The 17,744-nt window shown below is 43.8% G+C and overlaps 2 protein-coding genes across 2 annotated transcripts in view; both read right to left on the bottom strand.

Moving 5' to 3' along the window:
* Positions 1-9,774, bottom strand: part of abtb2b (ankyrin repeat and BTB (POZ) domain containing 2b) — a 56,285-nt gene extending 46,511 nt beyond the window's left edge. The window contains exon 1 of the mRNA XM_030053972.1: positions 8,334-9,774. Coding sequence (XP_029909832.1) covers positions 8,334-9,225 — 892 coding nt within the window. The 5' untranslated portion in view covers positions 9,226-9,774. The remainder of the gene's footprint in view (positions 1-8,333) is intronic.
* Positions 9,775-12,402: 2,628 nt separating this feature from the next.
* Positions 12,403-17,744, bottom strand: part of b4galnt4a (beta-1,4-N-acetyl-galactosaminyl transferase 4a) — a 184,718-nt gene continuing 179,376 nt past the window's right edge. Inside the window, exons 18-20 of the mRNA XM_030054584.1 lie at positions 16,820-16,973; positions 16,350-16,476; positions 12,403-14,802 (exon numbers count right to left, since the gene is read on the bottom strand). Of these exons, the coding sequence (XP_029910444.1) occupies positions 14,688-14,802; positions 16,350-16,476; positions 16,820-16,973 (396 nt within the window). The 3' untranslated portion in view covers positions 12,403-14,687. The remainder of the gene's footprint in view (positions 14,803-16,349; positions 16,477-16,819; positions 16,974-17,744) is intronic.

A 17,744-nucleotide genomic window follows, 5' to 3' on the forward strand; every position in this document is an offset into this window, starting at 1 on the left:
GCCGGCTGGTGCCGACGCGGTGCCGGCCAGCACCAGGTCTGCCGGATCTCCGCACACAGACTGCTGTACTTTCATTATAAACCGACTTTTGTTTATACGCGGTTGCAGCAGCACAACGGACAGTGACACAGACAACATGGTTGATTATTGATTGCGCAACGCGGCCATTCGCCGGTAATCGCGCTGCGCACATTAAACAATTTTGCAGAGGCAGGAGGAAAGTTGCATGATTTACATCCGCGCACTGCGTGCGTGACCGTGCATGTGCTCATGTACGCGCCCGTACCGTGCAGAAGCACACCCCTTCCAACCGTGCCAGAGCGGGGGAAGTGTACTGTATTCAAGCACGATACGGAGCGATCACACTGGTCAAATAATCCGGATTTTAAGGGCAATCGTGCTTGGGCGCGGATCAAACTTGCCAGTGTGAGTGGCCTCTAAATGTGTGTGTGCTGGCTCGTGCATGCATAAAAAAGAGAAAGGTGGCTAAAGGAAGAGCGAGACGTGTACAACAGTGAGTCCACAGATGAGTGTGTTTGCTTTTCCAGTGTAGTATATCTGAGCTTTGCCATTCAGCCTGCACACACTGCTGCTCTGACTCCGCTGGACAAAGAGGTCCCTGACAGCATCAGAAAAGGCTCCCTCTCTCTGCCCATTTACAAAAACAACAAGTTTAGACTTGAAAGGAGAGAGAGAATAACATCACTTTCCTCAGCTTGGCTTTACAACATCCAAAGGAATCAGCATCCTTTTTTTTTTTTTGGATGGGAGAGATTGCAACCCTGCTTTTAAGCTGGCACACACAATCGACAAACACATGCACATGCGCACACACACGTACAACTTTTTCCTCAGCTGCAATGATTTGGCTCTGGCCAACCTGGCTACAGAGATCCCAATCAGTGAGAGGATATGTGGGATTGCAACTCCATCTCTCCCTCTCTAACACTATCTCTCTATCGCTCCACACAGCCAGCCAAGTCACTACGACTCCAACAGATTTCACCAGCGAGCACAGCAAGGGGTTATTATATCCAATTCCTGGTCAGACAAATCTGTTTCCAGTTAAACTGCACACTGCCTGATCCCCTGTCTCCCCTCACCTCCCTTACATTTACCCATCTGATCCATGTGTGTGTGCGTGTGTGTGCAATTAAGTATTACAACCATGCCGGCCACAAAATGGTTGAGTATCGACTCCAGTAACTGGCTACAGTTTTACTGGAGCACACATGCAGAGAAATTGATGTATGCCGGTTAATGTCTATTTGCAATCAGAAATGTGATGGTCAGCATTGATCTATCAGTGAGTAAGGAGTTTGCAAGCTGATGATTTGCCACAGATTCAGAGAGCTGTTCAAAGTTGGTTTAATGTGAGATCTGTGAACTACACAAAGGCTGAAAAGCAAGGTGGAGCTGCACTGCCACACAACCAACCCGATTAAAAGATTGAATAAAGTACTGTACATTTCTTTTTCCTTGTGAATTATATTACTGTAATATTTAATCAAGCCATCTCTGCAAGTTAAATAAGAGTGAGAGTGTGAAGGGAGTCTGGTGTAGCTGTACAATGGATGGGCCTTCTAGCAGTAACAGTTTTCATACAGTGACCGACTCCACCTGGTTTATGTCAATAGGCGGACATGACAAAGAATAATTATTCTTCTTACTGGGACTGAATTGCTTTTTTTGTGTACTTGGCTTTTAGAGCGCATTGGAAGCCATCAGCCGCAATGTGTTTTGAATTAAGTATTAAACTGCTACATTTTCAAATCCAGAGTACAAAGAGCAAATTTTGTTGGCTCCAGACAATCATTGCATCACAGACGAGGCAATCATAAATTGCATCTGTATGAAACCTGTGCAAAGCATGGGGATGCAGAGGTAACTAACTGTAACACAATGCTCAAGTGTATCCATGATCAAAGATTAGACACCAGCAAGAAAAAAAAAATCCATCCACCGACATTATTATTGTTTTGCATTTGCCTGGTTTTTGTTTCACGTAACCTTGCTGGGTAGTTAGATAACTTGTAACAAGACTAGTACTAAAACAGTGACTTATGACTGGGATTTTACACCAATAATTTGATTTATACACAAAATGTCAGCAAACAGCACTCCGACTTGTGCGAGATGTTTTAGTGCTCTTTCCATCCCTGATTTATGTAAGTGTCGGGCAGTCCTCTTGTGTTTTTCTTTTCTTCTGTAGCAGCATGTCAGTAAAGAAACATGACCTGCAGGAGTGACTGAATGTTATGCAAAGAAAGGCCTTGGTATCTCTCCATCCTCTTGCCCTAATCCTCTCCTCTTCACTCCATCTGGGCAGCACAGATAGATAGCCTTTCCTCCTGCCGCCGGGCCCGAGACTGTCACAATTTAAACCCAGGGTTGTGTCATTATTGGCTATCTTCCCATTCTGCCCCTGATTTCCTGTCTGGTGTGTGTTGCTATGGCTACTGGTTAAGTGGGCATGCAAAGGACAAAGAAGGCTGCGGTAATCATTGGTAACCGAGGCCAAGATGGTCTACGGAGATCCTCAAACAAAGGAAGATGATGCATGACTATTGGCACCAGTGGTATGGTAAACTGAAATACACTTCCTGTCTCATAGGTGTGCGGCTTTTTTCTTTCAAGCAGCATCTCTGCAGGAACGAGCCCCACGTTTCTCTTATTTAAGTGACCATGGGCCATATGAATCAATCATAATCGGTGCATCAGGATCTGCAGTGTTGAACCCATGTGAGTTGGGTCATCTCGCTTTTTAACCATATCTGGCATCACGTTTCAAGTTGTTGGGCCTTATCATTTGTCCATCTCTCTGTCCTATTGAGAGGAAATTTATTGTGAGCTTAGGGGGAAAAGGTGCAGCAAAAATGGCAGCCTCACCTCTGCATACTTTTTTTCCTGGGAAAGACCGGCCCTGCTAAAACCATAAAGCTCTATTGACCATCTCTCACCTTTAACCCCTGATTGTTAACCTTAAAGACCTTACCTTTCAAACTTCCGCTATTATTATTAGTACTCAGCCAGACTCCAACACAGGTGCATGTGGAATTGCTGCATCCATGCCAGACTCTGCACTGGGATGATGAGATACACAGAGCCTTATTTCCTTTCACCAAAACCATTTCTACCATCTAGGAAAATGCACTAAGCTGCCAGGTCCAAGATTCCAGCCATCTTCCAGCCAGACTTCCTGCTTCCCCCATTAGCTACCTGGCCTCCAGCTCCGGCCCAGACCTGCCCTCTGCAGCAAAGATCCCCTTGTTACAAAGCCAGCACACTCCAGCAGCGCATGTGACACACCGGCTGCCCATTTATATTTTTCCATTTCACCAACAAGACACCAGTGCTCATACCAGTCTGCGCTCTCGTTTTCATTCTCTGGCCAAAATAAAGGCTGAGCCACCACGCTGAAAGAATCTAATTACAAAGACAAAATGAGGATGCGAATGCATGAACGCATTCAAGTTTGCGGTCACTGTGTCACGATTGTTCCGTTTGTGTCCTCTGCTCTCTCTCTCTCCCTCGGGTGTCTGTCCTCACCATCTTTCTCTGCTTCCTCTGTGCCAGTCCTTTACTGTAAACAGTATTAAGAATGAGTCATGCTGCTGTAATGCAATGGGAGGAGCATGGCTTAAGATGAAACTCATAACAGGATAGTATCAAAGAGGAGAGAGAAGTGGCTCGAGAGGGGCAGGGGGACTCTACAACATGGAGGAGTGTGCAGGGCCACCAACCGCTTTCGGAGTTTGGTCGTGTCATAATTTATTTCACCAACTAAGCCACATGGCTAAAACAGGGTGAAATTGATCTTAAGGGAAAGAGGGGAAGTTCCTGACCTCGTATAATTAGTTTAAGCACTGATCAAACAAAACACTGGTGGTTTCATATCTCCAAAAGGATTACTAATGGTCTTCCAAGAATAGTCTGTTCGCACACAAGCACATTTAAGCACCCACAGATGAGCACAACCAAATACATGTGCACACCAGCACTGTGATGGGTCAGTGTTTTCACAGCTGGGGCCGGACAAGAAGCCAGGATAAACAGTGACATGGACCATCAGTGTGTGTGTGTGTGTGTGTGTGTGTGTGGGTGCATGCTCTGTTCTAGCAGTCTGTGAGCCCCCTTCCTCCCTTCCTCATCCTCAAATTAAAGGAAATGAATGCCAAAGTTAAAAAAAAAAAAAAAAAACTGCTGTGGTCCTAAGTTGTGTACGCACCCACACATTCAAATACTCACACATACACACACAAACACACATACCCTTTGTGGTATTTTGTGAGGGATTAACCCTTATTATCCAATAAAGCTATACGACTTACGGTCTTAGCTCTATACACACACTGACCTGCTGGCATTACTCACAGGGTTAACCTAAATTCATCCGCATAATTATCAAGGCCAAACAAATCAACAAATCTGAAGCGTGTCTGCCATTCACGCATCAAACAAGCACAAACTTAAGTCTCTTCCACCATCATATTTATGTCCTGATATGTTTTCCAAAACTGTATTTGATCCTACTCCAGGTTTGTGGAGCAGGGAGTGTATTTTCAGAGTGCTGGTTTTCCCATCTGTGTGACCACAGTGCTGGGCTGCTCTCCCTGCCTCTTTCTGCCCACTGTTCCCACGCCTCTTTCTGGGCTAAATACATATTTAGGGAAATACTAAGCAGCAAATCATAAGCCGTGTTCTTTCAGTGTACCCCAAACCCATTAGCCAGAGCCCTTTTACTATCTATATAAACAGAAACAGAGAAACTGAACGGACTTCTGCTGTTTTGTTGGTTTGTCATTGTTTTGTTTTATGGCCAAATTTAAGCCTCTCTATTCAGGTACAAGTCCCACTTCATATTCTTAGACATTCAAGCCTTACAGCGCTCCCGTGCAACCACAGTCCTCTGTTGGCCACTGCAAAGTTCAGCTGAAGCTGCTGCAGAGTTAACTGCCATGTTCAAGAACGAGTGACCTTCCAGCCACAGGCTTGTTTCTCTAACCATTACGCTGGCACCGCTTACTTGGGAAAGCGAAACCGAGCCAAGCACCAGATCGGAAGATTGACACATGATTGCAAAAGTCACACACCTCTCACACAACCCTGCACTTGGAAGACTTTTCTGCCAGCTGGACCAGAGTTGAAAAGATATCTGTAGGCCAGTAAAAAAAAAAAAAAAAAAAAAAAAAAAAATCAATTGTTATACAGCCATTTCCACTGTCCATTAGTAAAGCCACTACCCTCTGCACTTTTAATTGCCTTACAGTCCTATCAATACAACCTATAACAGGAAGGGCTATCTCATGCTATTTCCTTTTTGATGAGAAATGAATGACAAATGGATTCTACGGTACGTCCGCGCTGTGTAGTAAAATGCAGTGTGGTGTGGAGATGTGAGCACATGCACAGCAGACTCAGAGGACTAAATAGGTTTCCGTGTATGTGTGTGTGTGTGTGTGTGCAAGTGTGTACTTGTGTATGGGCTTGTGTGAGCGCTCGCATGAGTAATGAATAAGATCCTGGCACATCACAACCGAGTTCCTCTGATGCACTCCCTGTAGACCAGAAGAAATAAACAGATAAAGATGAAGTGGACTTGAACGAAATGGCAAAGCAAAGAGAGCGGGCCAAGAGCGAGAGTGAGTGAGAGAGAAAGAGAGAGAGACGGAGAGAGAGAGAGGGAGGGAGCGTTCAGAATTGTTATTGGAGCCGTAGAAGTCATTTCTGCCTTAAAGAGTTCCAGATGTGGGCCTGGCCCTGAGAAAGAGAGACAGAGAGAGAAAGCTAAAGAGAAGGAGGGGTATTTATCAGAATGTGCCCTTTCAGCTGATCAGTATTCTATACACTCCCTTTCTGAGAGTCTCTTCCAGCTTGGGATTGGAGAGTGGATCTTTGCGTTTTTGAATGCTGCTGGTTGCGGTGGCTGCGGGGGGAGAGGGGCGGACCGTCAGCAGCTGAGGGGGGGTGCTGGGAGCAGAGGTTAGGGTGTGGGGTGTCAGGTGGTAAGGTGGCAGAGGGGTGTGTGGCTTGCTCAGGCTGGGCTGTGGGCCTATAAAAAGCCGGGGTGGTCAGAATAATGGTCTGTTGTTATTACACACACACTGGTCTTTCTCAAACCAATGACTGCGCTCACCAAAATAGGCCAGTCAAAAACCAAACCAAAAGACATCTGGTTAAATACGCCAGCCTGGGACAAAAGCTGTGTTTTTTACTCTATTTTTGCGATGAAATATTACGCTTAAGGATATCGCGAGATCGGAGCACCCCAGCGGCTCACCTGGTGGAGCGCATACCGCATGTCCTTATCACAGCAGCTTGGGTTCGAATCTGGCCCAGCCCCTTTACTATGTCACCCACCTCCCCTGCCTTTCCTGTCTCACTCTACTGTCACTATCAAATACAAAGCAGAAAAAGCTAAAAAGCTAAAAATAAATAAATAAATAAATAAATAAATAAGTGTTGAACACTGAACAACCAGTAGCAGCTACAGAATAGGGAGAGTAGCAGTATGCTTGAATTTGTGTGTTCTATGCAGACCGATGTCAATCATTTAAAAGGCTGGCAGTGTTACAGCATTAATATCCCCCAGCTTCGTCAAATGCATGCAATCCACAGGCAGAGGGGTGCACTTGCATGATAATACTGCGATTTGGATCAATAGTAAGCCCTCTAATTGGATCCTTACATTAACAGCAATGTCCAAGGTTTTTATCCATTGCAGCCCCATCCGTGTGAAACTGTGGCCCAATAAATCTGAGAATCTCCTTTACTATATCCACCTTCAGATGATGTCTCTGTTCTCACCTGTTCACAGTATCCCTCAATAAATAATTTTCACTGTGTTTTACATTTACATCTGTTTGCTATTTGATTTTTGCCAGCTTTTCATCTTATTGTTCTCACTGCCTACTATGAGTCATTTTGTCTTTGAGCCATTGATTTAAGGTGATTTGGTGTTTTCAGTGTGATTACGCTGTGATTTTTTGTTTTCTCTCATTTCTTTTTGCTAAGAGGTGTCTTGAGAACCCTGAAAAGTGCTATTCCGTGAAAAGTTCCATGAAATGTACTGTTAGTTCATTTCTCTCACTCGGATCTGTGTATGTGCATGGATGTGTGCACTTGTGTGCCCAGTTTTGTGTGTGTGTGTGTGTGTGTGTGTGTGTGTGTGTGTGTGTGTGTGTGTGCACTCCCATTTATTTTCTTTCCCTCTGCACTGGACTAAGCTGCATGATCACACAACAAAAGACTATTGTGCTGCAGCAAAAAACCCTGCTCCAGGGAGCTGGTAGTGGGCCACAAACAAAGGCTGGTTACATTGTCTCAACACAAGCTCATGCATCAAGTCAACACTGGTCTGCCAATACGGCCCTGGACAGAGAGCAATGAGTCTATTAGGGTTAGGATATGACAGTGAAGGATTAGGAAAGAGACATGGTTGTGGAGAGATGTAAGGATGGAGAAAAAAACATGGATAGAGGACAGCGGGATGCAGTTTGAGGAAGAAGGGAGAGAGGAAGATGTGAGATGCATGAAATTGGTGGTGGAGGGGTGAAAGGGATTTGTGTGCACAGGAGAAGAGAGGGACTGGAGAAGAGGATAAGTAAAGGAGGGATGAGGAAATGGAAGAAAGGGAGGGTTTGGTCAACAAAGTGCAGCCAGCATAGCAGGAAGATGAGAGGAGGTGAAGTCAACGTAAACAGAGAGCTGTGTCAACAGACAAGACTCCTGCCTGGGCTCCAACTGGGTCGTAAAGGAACCAAATCACAACGCTGGTTCAACACTCACAGCAAAGGCAGAACAACAAGGTAATATGTCAGGGCTCAAGCAGGAAACTGACTGGTGTGAGTCAAGTGGTCAAAACTAACTGTTGCTGTTCAACACTAATTCCAGCAGCCATTTTTTCCTCTTAAGACCTTGGTCAGAGAGAAAATGCTTTCTTTGTTCTGGTCAGATGCCTCTGCACTGTTACTTTCCCAATCTGACAAGTCAAATTAACAGCGGATCCATCAGTGCTCACAGGCACAAAGAGCTGCCATTGTATCCGGGAGCAGGTCTGCTAGGCCACATTTCACCTTTTCCACACACGTGGGTTTTGAGGGGAAAGTGGTGACCAGCACCTTGGTTTTCAGAGAAGGAAGGAGAACATGTGACAGAGATAACCACGTCAAACCATTAGGGATGAGTGTTGACTTCCATCACCACACACTGAAACATACATAATCCAACCTGAGCATCAAAGAATAGAATAGAATAAAACAGAAAGTACACATAGATATACAATACTATATATCATGTAGCACTCGGTGTAAAGGAACTGGGGTCATATTTACCACTGGCATTTTTCCCGCAGATCAGGTGCTCATAGTGCTGCAGGACCCCCCACAGCTCCGCGTCATTGTTCACCACCCCCTCCAGGGCCTCCGCAGTCACGGGTGCGCAGGCTGACCCTGAATCCGGCCCTGGCTGACCCCTCTCGGCCATCAGCACCCTGGCTCCTATCTCCTCCACCAGCGCTTCCATGCATGCGGTCAGGCAGATGGCTGCATACTCGTGTATGCGCACGGAGATGCGAGTGTCCACCATCCAGCGGAAGAAACGTCCCACGGAGAAGGAGAGGCCGCAGCGGGCGGACTTGCCCTTCCTCAAGAGCTCCCCAGCGCTCATACTGTACATGGAAATAGCCTTAACCGTAGCAGAGACACAGTGGTCGGCCAGGGCCCAGCTGAGCACCAGCCTCATGGCGCTCTGCACCTCGAAGCGCGTACAGCGGCAGTGCATGACGCTCAGCCGCTGGGCCTCTCTGGAGATGCGGATCAGGGCCCGGCGGAGAAGAGCGGCGAGGCGCCTCACGGCCTCTGGGGAGAATACAGGTGTGGGACCCCCTTTACTGCTCCAACTCCCGGCCACTTTACGCAGGATCTTGGCCACCTCCTCCTCGGTCCAGGGAAACTCTTCCAGCTCTGGCAAACGCGGGCACTTGGAGAAAATGTCCTCGGGATCTTCAGGGAGGACCGTGTTGACCGTGTCCCAACTGTTGTTCCTGCTGTTCATGGAGCCGGAGTAGTACCACCAGTTGCCCCGGTGAGGGGCCGTCATGAAGGCCTGCGAGTTGGACTTAGAGGACGACAGGCTGAGGGACTTGCAGGAGTCACCCGCCCCGTAGCCTGAGTCCAGCGTCAGGTCCTCCAGGGTTTTCATGTGGACGTTGCTCATCCCAGCCATTATGTCAAACAACTTCTATAGAGATGATGTGAACGAGCGGTAAACCTTATCTGTGGTTTACCTTAAAGTTAGTCATGCAGCACTCGAAACTCCCCGCCGAGCTGGCTCAACTGGTTAGGCAGCGCAACACTTGTCAGTCATGCCGCGGAGTTCAGTTCACCGCAGGACAGCGAAGTGGCACAACTGCAAACACGGGAAAAGAATCCTGATGGATGTTTAAATTCTTAATCTGAGTCACGCTGTCGCCCCATTTATAAAGTTGAAAGAGTGGGAAATGAGACTCGAGTCAGCTAATGCGCACCCGCCTCTCACCTTTCCCCCGGGCAGCGTAGAGATTTAAACTTTCCTCCACATCCACACTCCTTGCAAATGAGACGAAATGTTCCCCTCTCTCTGAAGACAGTCGTGCCCAAGTTCGCCGAGAAAATTAAGTCCCATGTATCCGCTCAAGGAACTGAAAAGGTCTCGCTTTTGATTCTTAATCGTGAAAGTGTCCGAGTTTAAGTCATCGATCCCCAGTCCGTCTGCCTCGTCAGAAACAGCCTGCCGGAGAGACTACTACAGATGTGCCAAAGGAGGGACGGGCGCTGAATGACAAGAAGGGCTCAGCTCAAACACCAATCAGGAGACGATACATTCTCGCAGGAACCAATCAGAGCCTGCTCCAAATGTTTCCAGAGTTAGGGAAACAAAGTAAACTTAATTTTGCCTGAAAATGAACACGAGGCAAATCCCCCAAACATGTATGACCTACATGTTTGTTTTTAACGCACGAATTTAAAAAAAACAAAAAAACACGTGTCCACACAGCATTCCACAGGGGATCAATTACTAACTCTAAAAAACTCATCTCCAATTGTTCCTCTTTATGTGTAAACTGGTACAATTAAAAAATCCTTAGAATATTATGCAGTACTTATTTTGCTTAGGAAACTGGTTAATTGGCAGATTAGATTAGACATTATTTCCGAATCTAATCACCAATCGACTCAATCCTCTAATTAATCCATAACAGTAAATCTGTGAGTAAAAGATTCATGTTATTTTTACTAGGGAAAGGGGAATTTTTCTGACTAGGCAGTTAACTGAAAACTACATTCACACCAAGTGCACTTCTGTTATCTTCCCATGCAGACTCTGGGGGGCTTGGCTTACTGCCCACTCATTAGCTGATCTCTCACCCACAGCCTGTAACAGAAATTGAATCTGCAAAGCCCTTGGTAATAGTGCAGGGGGTAGCAGAGGGTTTGCTTTGATTTGATAAGGTATCTCACTGAAAGTGCATTTTAAAAGCTTATTAAGAATTACAAGGAAAACATATGTATGTGATAACTGCATCCAGTATTTTTTTTTTTTTTTTAAACCAATTTCATGTGTGTTTGCTTTTATATTTACATTTCTGTGGTCTGTCTTCCAGTTTGTGGAGCACAAAACAGTGTTGGTAGGTCCCAAAAAGTGGAAAATCCTAATTTCCAAACAGTTTGAGAAAATCCACTTATGAAACCTCACCAACTGGGTGACAACGTTTGTTGTTTCAGGTAAGTTTGCTTATATGTTTGAGGTGAAATAAAAATCAAATATGCCGTAGAGGCATGTATTAACCTGCTTCTCATCACTCTACACCCACGCAGACAGGTGGGGTGTGTCCCTGTAGGGAAAGAGTCCAACACCATTACATAAGGGATTCAGGGCAGCACACTCACTCTCATAATAACATTACACACTCACATACTGCAATGACTGCTGCATGCGGTGAGAGTAAGTGGAAAAGACAGATAAACCTGTGGGCTGCTGGACTTATGACTCCTCCAGATAAAGGATAGAACAGACACCCAGCAGCCATTGACACATGCACACACACACATCAAATTTTTGAATCACATTTTGGAGAACTGTGTAGGGAGTCACCCCCCAGTTGGGTTTGTTAGTCAAAGCCCAGCTAGTGTGATGAGATCAGAGGGGACACAGGCTGTATAGAGATCACAGGAGGTTAGCACTTGCCTCATCCAGACCTCATGTAGCTGTGGTGTGGTCAGCACTTACCTCATGGCCTCTTGGTGTATATGCTCAGGATAGATACGCTCAAACACTGGGCCAGCCCAAGACCAAGAGTGAAATGTCACGGTGGATCAACAACTTCACTCAAAACAAAACCTCTGCAAATGATTAAATGTGGTGCAAAAACATGTCAGCTCTGCTGGGGTTCAAAATGTTGGCGATCCCTTATGTTTCCCTTTCTCTCTGCGTTGGTCATTTGAATTAAAAAAGAAAAAAAAATGACGTTAGATCCGTTTAAATTAGATTTTCTAACTGGATGGAAATTATTGTAGGCTTAGAGAGTGTTTGCACCAGGACACAGTGAAGGTTGCAGGGAGGTTATGATATTTCAAACATTATATCATACTTACTGTGGTTTTCAATATGTCACTGTGTATGAAAGTGTACAAGGCCTGGAAAGCCCTTTGTGGAAAATGCCCTGAAGGAATTCAGCTTGAGAAAAATCTTTCAAAAACCCACTTAAAAATCAGTCCAACACGATTGTTTACAATTCGGTGGGATTTTTTGGGCCCTATCATGTTCAAATAATCAAATTGAAATGGTTTGGGGTGTAAACTAAATGTGAGGTTTTTGTTGCTGTAGAGAAACCCATCTGTTAAAACAGAGAAGCTTGAAACAAAAAGCTGCTGGAGTATAGAGCAGATAGCTGACTTTATCATATCATACTGCCATATGACTGTGATTGAGAAAAGTTGCATCATTTACACACAGTCAGTGATCAGTGAGTCACTGTGGGAGTTGTTTGAAGCAGAAGTATTTATATTTGGTATTTTTTAAAATAATTTGTCCACATATTGGTAAAGACTATCTCATCTTAAGTTGAAAAACTTAAACTCCTTTAAAGTGTCAGAGGCTGTTCAACTATTTCATCTCTCAGGCCATGCATGCACCTGTTTGTGCATGAGAGTGGAGCTCCCCCATGTGGTCAAAGGGGGAACAGCAAGTTGTTGCTTTTTTATGTTCTGGATGTGGTAGCTGTTTTGACAAGTGCCTCATAAATTTCAGAGGAGAAAGAAAAAGAAAATCAACAGAATGATTTGGACATAAGCATAAAATTTTATTTGCAAAAAAACAAACCAATGAAAATGAAGTACAATACATTCGTAAAACCTTTTTCTCTACAAAACAATTTCACAGAAATTACCTTGGAATGTATATTCCTGTTTTTCATTTTTATGTTTTTATATATATTCTTATATTTAATGTGTTTCTTTTTTTCTCCTTAAATAGTCCCATGTGAATGTTAAATGAAGTACAGTGTAGACCTTTTCCTGTAGAGGCAAAGAAAGGGTCTTGGAGGGCATTGTAACAATCATATAGTCAATGATAGATCATTAGCTCTCATCCATATACTGTATGTCCAGCCTAGAGTCCTCTGGCCGTTCCCTGTCAATATAAGTACCACGTTGCATAAACAGAGGCATTAGGAGCCTGGCATCCGGCCAAACTAATGGGAGCAGATGGGGTCACGCTGGACTGCAGCAGCTGCCAGTGTGTCTCCATCACCCCTTCTGTTCCCTCTCATCCCTCCTTCTTCCCATCTCTCCCTTTCTCTCTCTGCCTCACCTGCAGGCCACACCGGATTCACCGTGGCCACCAACGGTAAAGGTATCAAGACGGTCAACTCCAACCCCAGCCACGCCGCTCCTTCTTACCTCTGAGCAAAATGCAACAAAAAGACTGACACATCTGTAATCCGTTGAAGATAATAATTTTCTTTTTTTTAACAAACAGTGTTTCTGAATGTACAGTGACATTGCAACCTGCAGATTAATAATCTCATATTTTTTGTCTGTCCCTGCCCTTTCCTCCGACCTATAGCTTAAAAACTGCCAAACTCTGATAAAGGCACACATATGTGAAGTAGCCATGCCTTCCTGTATCATATCCCGTACTTAACTCACTTCTGTCAGAGCTTTATGCAAGCTTAAAAGAAGTGTCTCAATGCTTTCAATAGCTCAGCTTATTCTGTCTTGGTTGGTATTCATATGTTAGAGATAAAGTATTTAATCCCCAAAAATCCAATATTTCAAAAGCAATACTCAGCTCAGCAAACGCTTAAAACAATGGAGACAATGTTAAATAAAATATGAGAGAGCTGTCCTAGTCCACTGCCCCCCCCTCCTGTTACAGTTTTAAGTATGTTCCAGTTGACTGAGGTTAGAGAGCTAGAGGAAATGGAGGACGCCATCAGTAGAATAAGAGTGTGTAAACTGTTTTCAGTGTTTTAGAAGAGAAAATAGTGCCCCAATTTTTAGTGCATTATGCATCCGTATTCACTTATGGCAACTGGGAACCTCATTTGAATAGCTGAAACTCTGGACAGCAAAATAACCTGCAATTAATGACCTAGAATTCATCGAGTTGTAAACAATAGCTAGTCTGAACTTGGGTGAAGCACATAAAACTCTTATTACAAAATAGCTGCGAGGCTATCTATAATGTTCAAAGGGATACAAATACACAAATTGGCGTGACATTGAGAAGACACTGTGACATGGATAGAGGCAGAGGTGAGGTAAAGATAAGAAAAGAGAGAGAGAGTGAGAAAGAGAGAGAGAGAGAGAGAGAGAGAGAGAGAGAGAGAGAGAGAGAGAGATGAAGTGTCGGTCAGTTTGCAAAAGGGCTTATCTGACCTAAAAGCTTTGCGTTGACATTGTTGAGCCGATGCTGTGTCTTTCTGCAGATCGTAATACGCAATGACCCACAACAGCAGATATCAGAACATCAGCACCTCAATCAAAATAGTTAATAGGATATCAAACAGGTAGCAGTTTATCTAATTAGCAACACCAAGGACAGAAATCCTCTACTCAGCCTACTCCACCATGTCTGGATCTATCTGAATAACGTGACACACATTCTATTAGGCTCCCATTTAAGGACGTGTTAGAAAAAAAAGAAAAAAGAAAAAAATCTTAGGTTGTCTTCACATCTCCTTGTTAGAAAAAGGTGCTTCCTTCTGTCATTAGAAACACACACAACGAACGCACGCATACATACATACACACACGCACACACACAAACATTCAGCCGCGCACACACGCACGCGTACACACACACACATCAGCTGCTTTCCAGTCTGTCTGAGAACATTGCACCAAAAAGGACAGAGAGAGGGAGAGAGAAAATAACTCTCTTTTCTCTCTGTGCAGTAGTTCAGTCAGTGAGGCAAAGTGATGACTCAGGTCTGTCTGCGTAAACAGCAGACTCCAGAGTTCAGATTTGGACTCCGTTTCCTCATACAGACAAGCATACAAGAGGGGCCAGTGGTGAAACTGAGGCAGCCCTGGAAGGCGCCTGTTTCAAAAAGGCAGAGTCCGGCAGTGAGCGAGCTCCCACAGGTCTCTCTCTCACACAGTGGATCCGCAGGCAGGTTGGGATCTACCCACCGGCGTGGTGCACTATCCCTTGGGGGTTTTCTTGTTCTGGGCGTTCCACATGCCCCGTTTGGAGTGATAATAGTGGAAGAAGTTCCTCAGGCGTAGTCGCTCCACCTCCAAACCGTTCTGCAGCACCCTGGAGAGGGAGGAGGAGCGAAACACTCGGGTTAACATCTGAAGTGAAAATACTAGGGTTGCACCCTGAATGGTCACGATTCACAACGCCCAGTGCCAACCCCCTGCAGATGACTGAGAAGTCTGATGTAAGCATTTGTTATATTGTTGTTATTCTGTATTTTTTTTTTTTTTTAAGTAAGACAGTCAATGTGCCTTACAATACCACAACAAACAGATAAAATATGGCCTATTTCTGACAAGATGCATCTTACTGATCAAAGTTACAAATAACATGGTCACACACAGAGTGAGAGACACACATAGACACACTGCTGCCTATAGTGTCCCTATGGTATTTTTATAATCATTCAATGACATCGCTGCTGCTGAAAAAATGCTCTGCAGACCATGCTGTCACTAGAAAAAAGTCAATAAAGGGACTGTGAATTTAGCCCTCTTTCAGCCTTGGCTGGTTAATTAACTTACAAATTTAATCATAACATTTTCATGTTTTTGATTTTATGTTTAAAAAACACCGGGTACTTTATGAGCGATTCATTTAACCTGACATACTCATATTATTGTCTTGTTACTCTGATGACAATTCAAATTGGCTGGCAATTGAAAACTTCATGTAGCTGCCTTATTGAATTTGTTGATTGCAAATGCTTCAGTGTCTTTGTAGGACTCTGTAGCGTTTGGCTATGATTTATTATGATGGCTTTGATTATTATTAATGTGGTTTATCAACACTGAAATTTGCTGTTTGTTAGAAACACAAACACAAGTATCATACTGTAATAATGGCCCTATATCGTGTTTCATAAACAGTTTGAAGAACAGTTTAAACAAACATAGCACTAGGTCTTTTTCATCTAGGTAAACCTACTGGTCAACAACTATAGCAACTATTCTTTGCTCATCTTTTAATAATTTAAAAGCAACCAGGAGCTGTCTTCAGTAGTCTGACAAGGCTTCTTTCTTCTTTCCTTGTTTTTGTATTGTCTGATTGCTCCTATATCCAAAATAATCAAATCAAAGCAAATGCATGTTGCCACGTATGAACTCGCTCTTTGATAGCTGATGCTGCCTTAAGGCTGTTAACGCTTTGCCTGTGTTACTGCTGCAGTGAATGAAGACGTGCAATGCAATTCAGTCTGATCCATTACCCAACTTGTACAACAAGGAATTCAAGCTCGCCTTCAAAGTAAAAGTTTTGAAGTGTGTTGGCTGAAGCGGTCAATTCAAGGAGAGCTAAACTACATAAAAAAATAAATAGCCTAAATAATGAACATAAATCTTAACTGTTACACAGTCATGTTTCTGCCACTTTTAGACAAGTGTGAATAAAGTACCAATGGTTGAAAACACTGGAATTATCATAGATTGCTGTGATTCATGTGAACGCCTGCAGATGAATTATACTTTATCCACCGACTGTTGACCTACCACAGCGCTAAACTGACAATCTAAGAAACAAATCTAAATATTGTGTCAATGGAGATTCATGTGTGATGTACAACATTGTGTCACAGTGCAAAGTGCTGCCTGTGATTACTGGGTTACCTGTCCAGAAGCTCCCAGTCCTCTCCACCCCAGCGGTCCTTGAATTCCTCCGTGTTCATCCCTCCAATCTTATCAAAATCAGACTTATATATTCCAAACAGGCCAAAGCCATTTACCTCCCAGTAACCTGCGTAAAGAAGAAAAAGAAATAACGTTAAAAAGAGATGAGAGTCCATTGCAGGCTATTGCATCAACAGTGAGTACGATAAAAGGAGAGCTCAGTGTCCATACAAGTATGTGCTTCTGGTGTGAAAGTGTGTATTATGCATGTAAATTGAAAGCCTGCTTTATGAATTCAAAGTTAAGTAGGTATAATTGATGCAATCCCTCACCAGGGGATTTAGTTTGAGCGGTGAGTCACACTAAAAACTTGGCGTTAATATGTTAATATATGTGTATGATCATTAATGCATGCGCACACATGCCTGCAATGCTATGTGTGTGCCTGTATGTGTGTGTGTGTGTGTTACCGTCAGGCTCCTGTGGCGAGCTGCCGCAGCCAAGTCTCATTACGATGGGGGCAAAAGCGAGGCGTCCCTCCACACAGTGCTTCCTGATACTCTCCAGGATGTTGAGAGGAAAGTGGATGTGCAGGTCGCACAGGAACACGATGCTGTGGCTATCCTGTGGTGAAAAAAACACAAACAATTTATAAATCCATTTATTTAGTTTATTTATGTAATCTTTATTTAACCAGGAAAGGCTAATGGAGATTAAACATCTCTCAGTGTCCTGGTCCTATAACAACTTACAATAAAAAATAGGAACTAAATTACAGACAGAAATGTTCATCATCACGAGTCATTGTCATCGTGGATCATAAAGCGGCACTATGAATCAGTCAAAACATCTGCAGCCAGATGTGCCTGCCTCCAAGTCATTAAGGATGACTTTAAATGTATCTAGAGAGACCAGCTCCCAAAGAGTCACGTCATTTTGCAACTGATCCCAAGCAGTGGGGGCAGCATATTTAAATCCCCTTTGTCCCAGTTCAGTACGGGACAGATAGTAGGAATAAGTCCTGGGAGCGAGGACAATAACTTTCCCACCTTATGTGAAGGATGTCGATGTGTAGGTCTAATTCTGCCAAAAAAAAGATCAATTAAAGTAAATTCCACTACGTCTGCAAAATAAAGTGAACATCTAAAAGTCATGATGCCTAGGAAGCAGAGGTGCAATGATTCATTTATTGCACTGATGCATCAATTATAAATTCAGCCAACCCAACTGCATTGATCTGCTAAAAAAAAAAGAAAAAAAAAAAGAATTGGACTTGAACTGATATGAAATGCTTTGATTTTATTCATTCACAGTTCTTGAAAATGTCAATAATATGTTAATTTTGATTTGATTTTGATCAAATAAGTTATGATGCTTAGTGTCAAATTAGTGTAC

Source organism: Myripristis murdjan, chromosome 6 (genome assembly GCF_902150065.1).
Source record: "Myripristis murdjan chromosome 6, fMyrMur1.1, whole genome shotgun sequence".
NCBI classification, from domain to species: domain Eukaryota; kingdom Metazoa; phylum Chordata; class Actinopteri; order Holocentriformes; family Holocentridae; genus Myripristis; species Myripristis murdjan.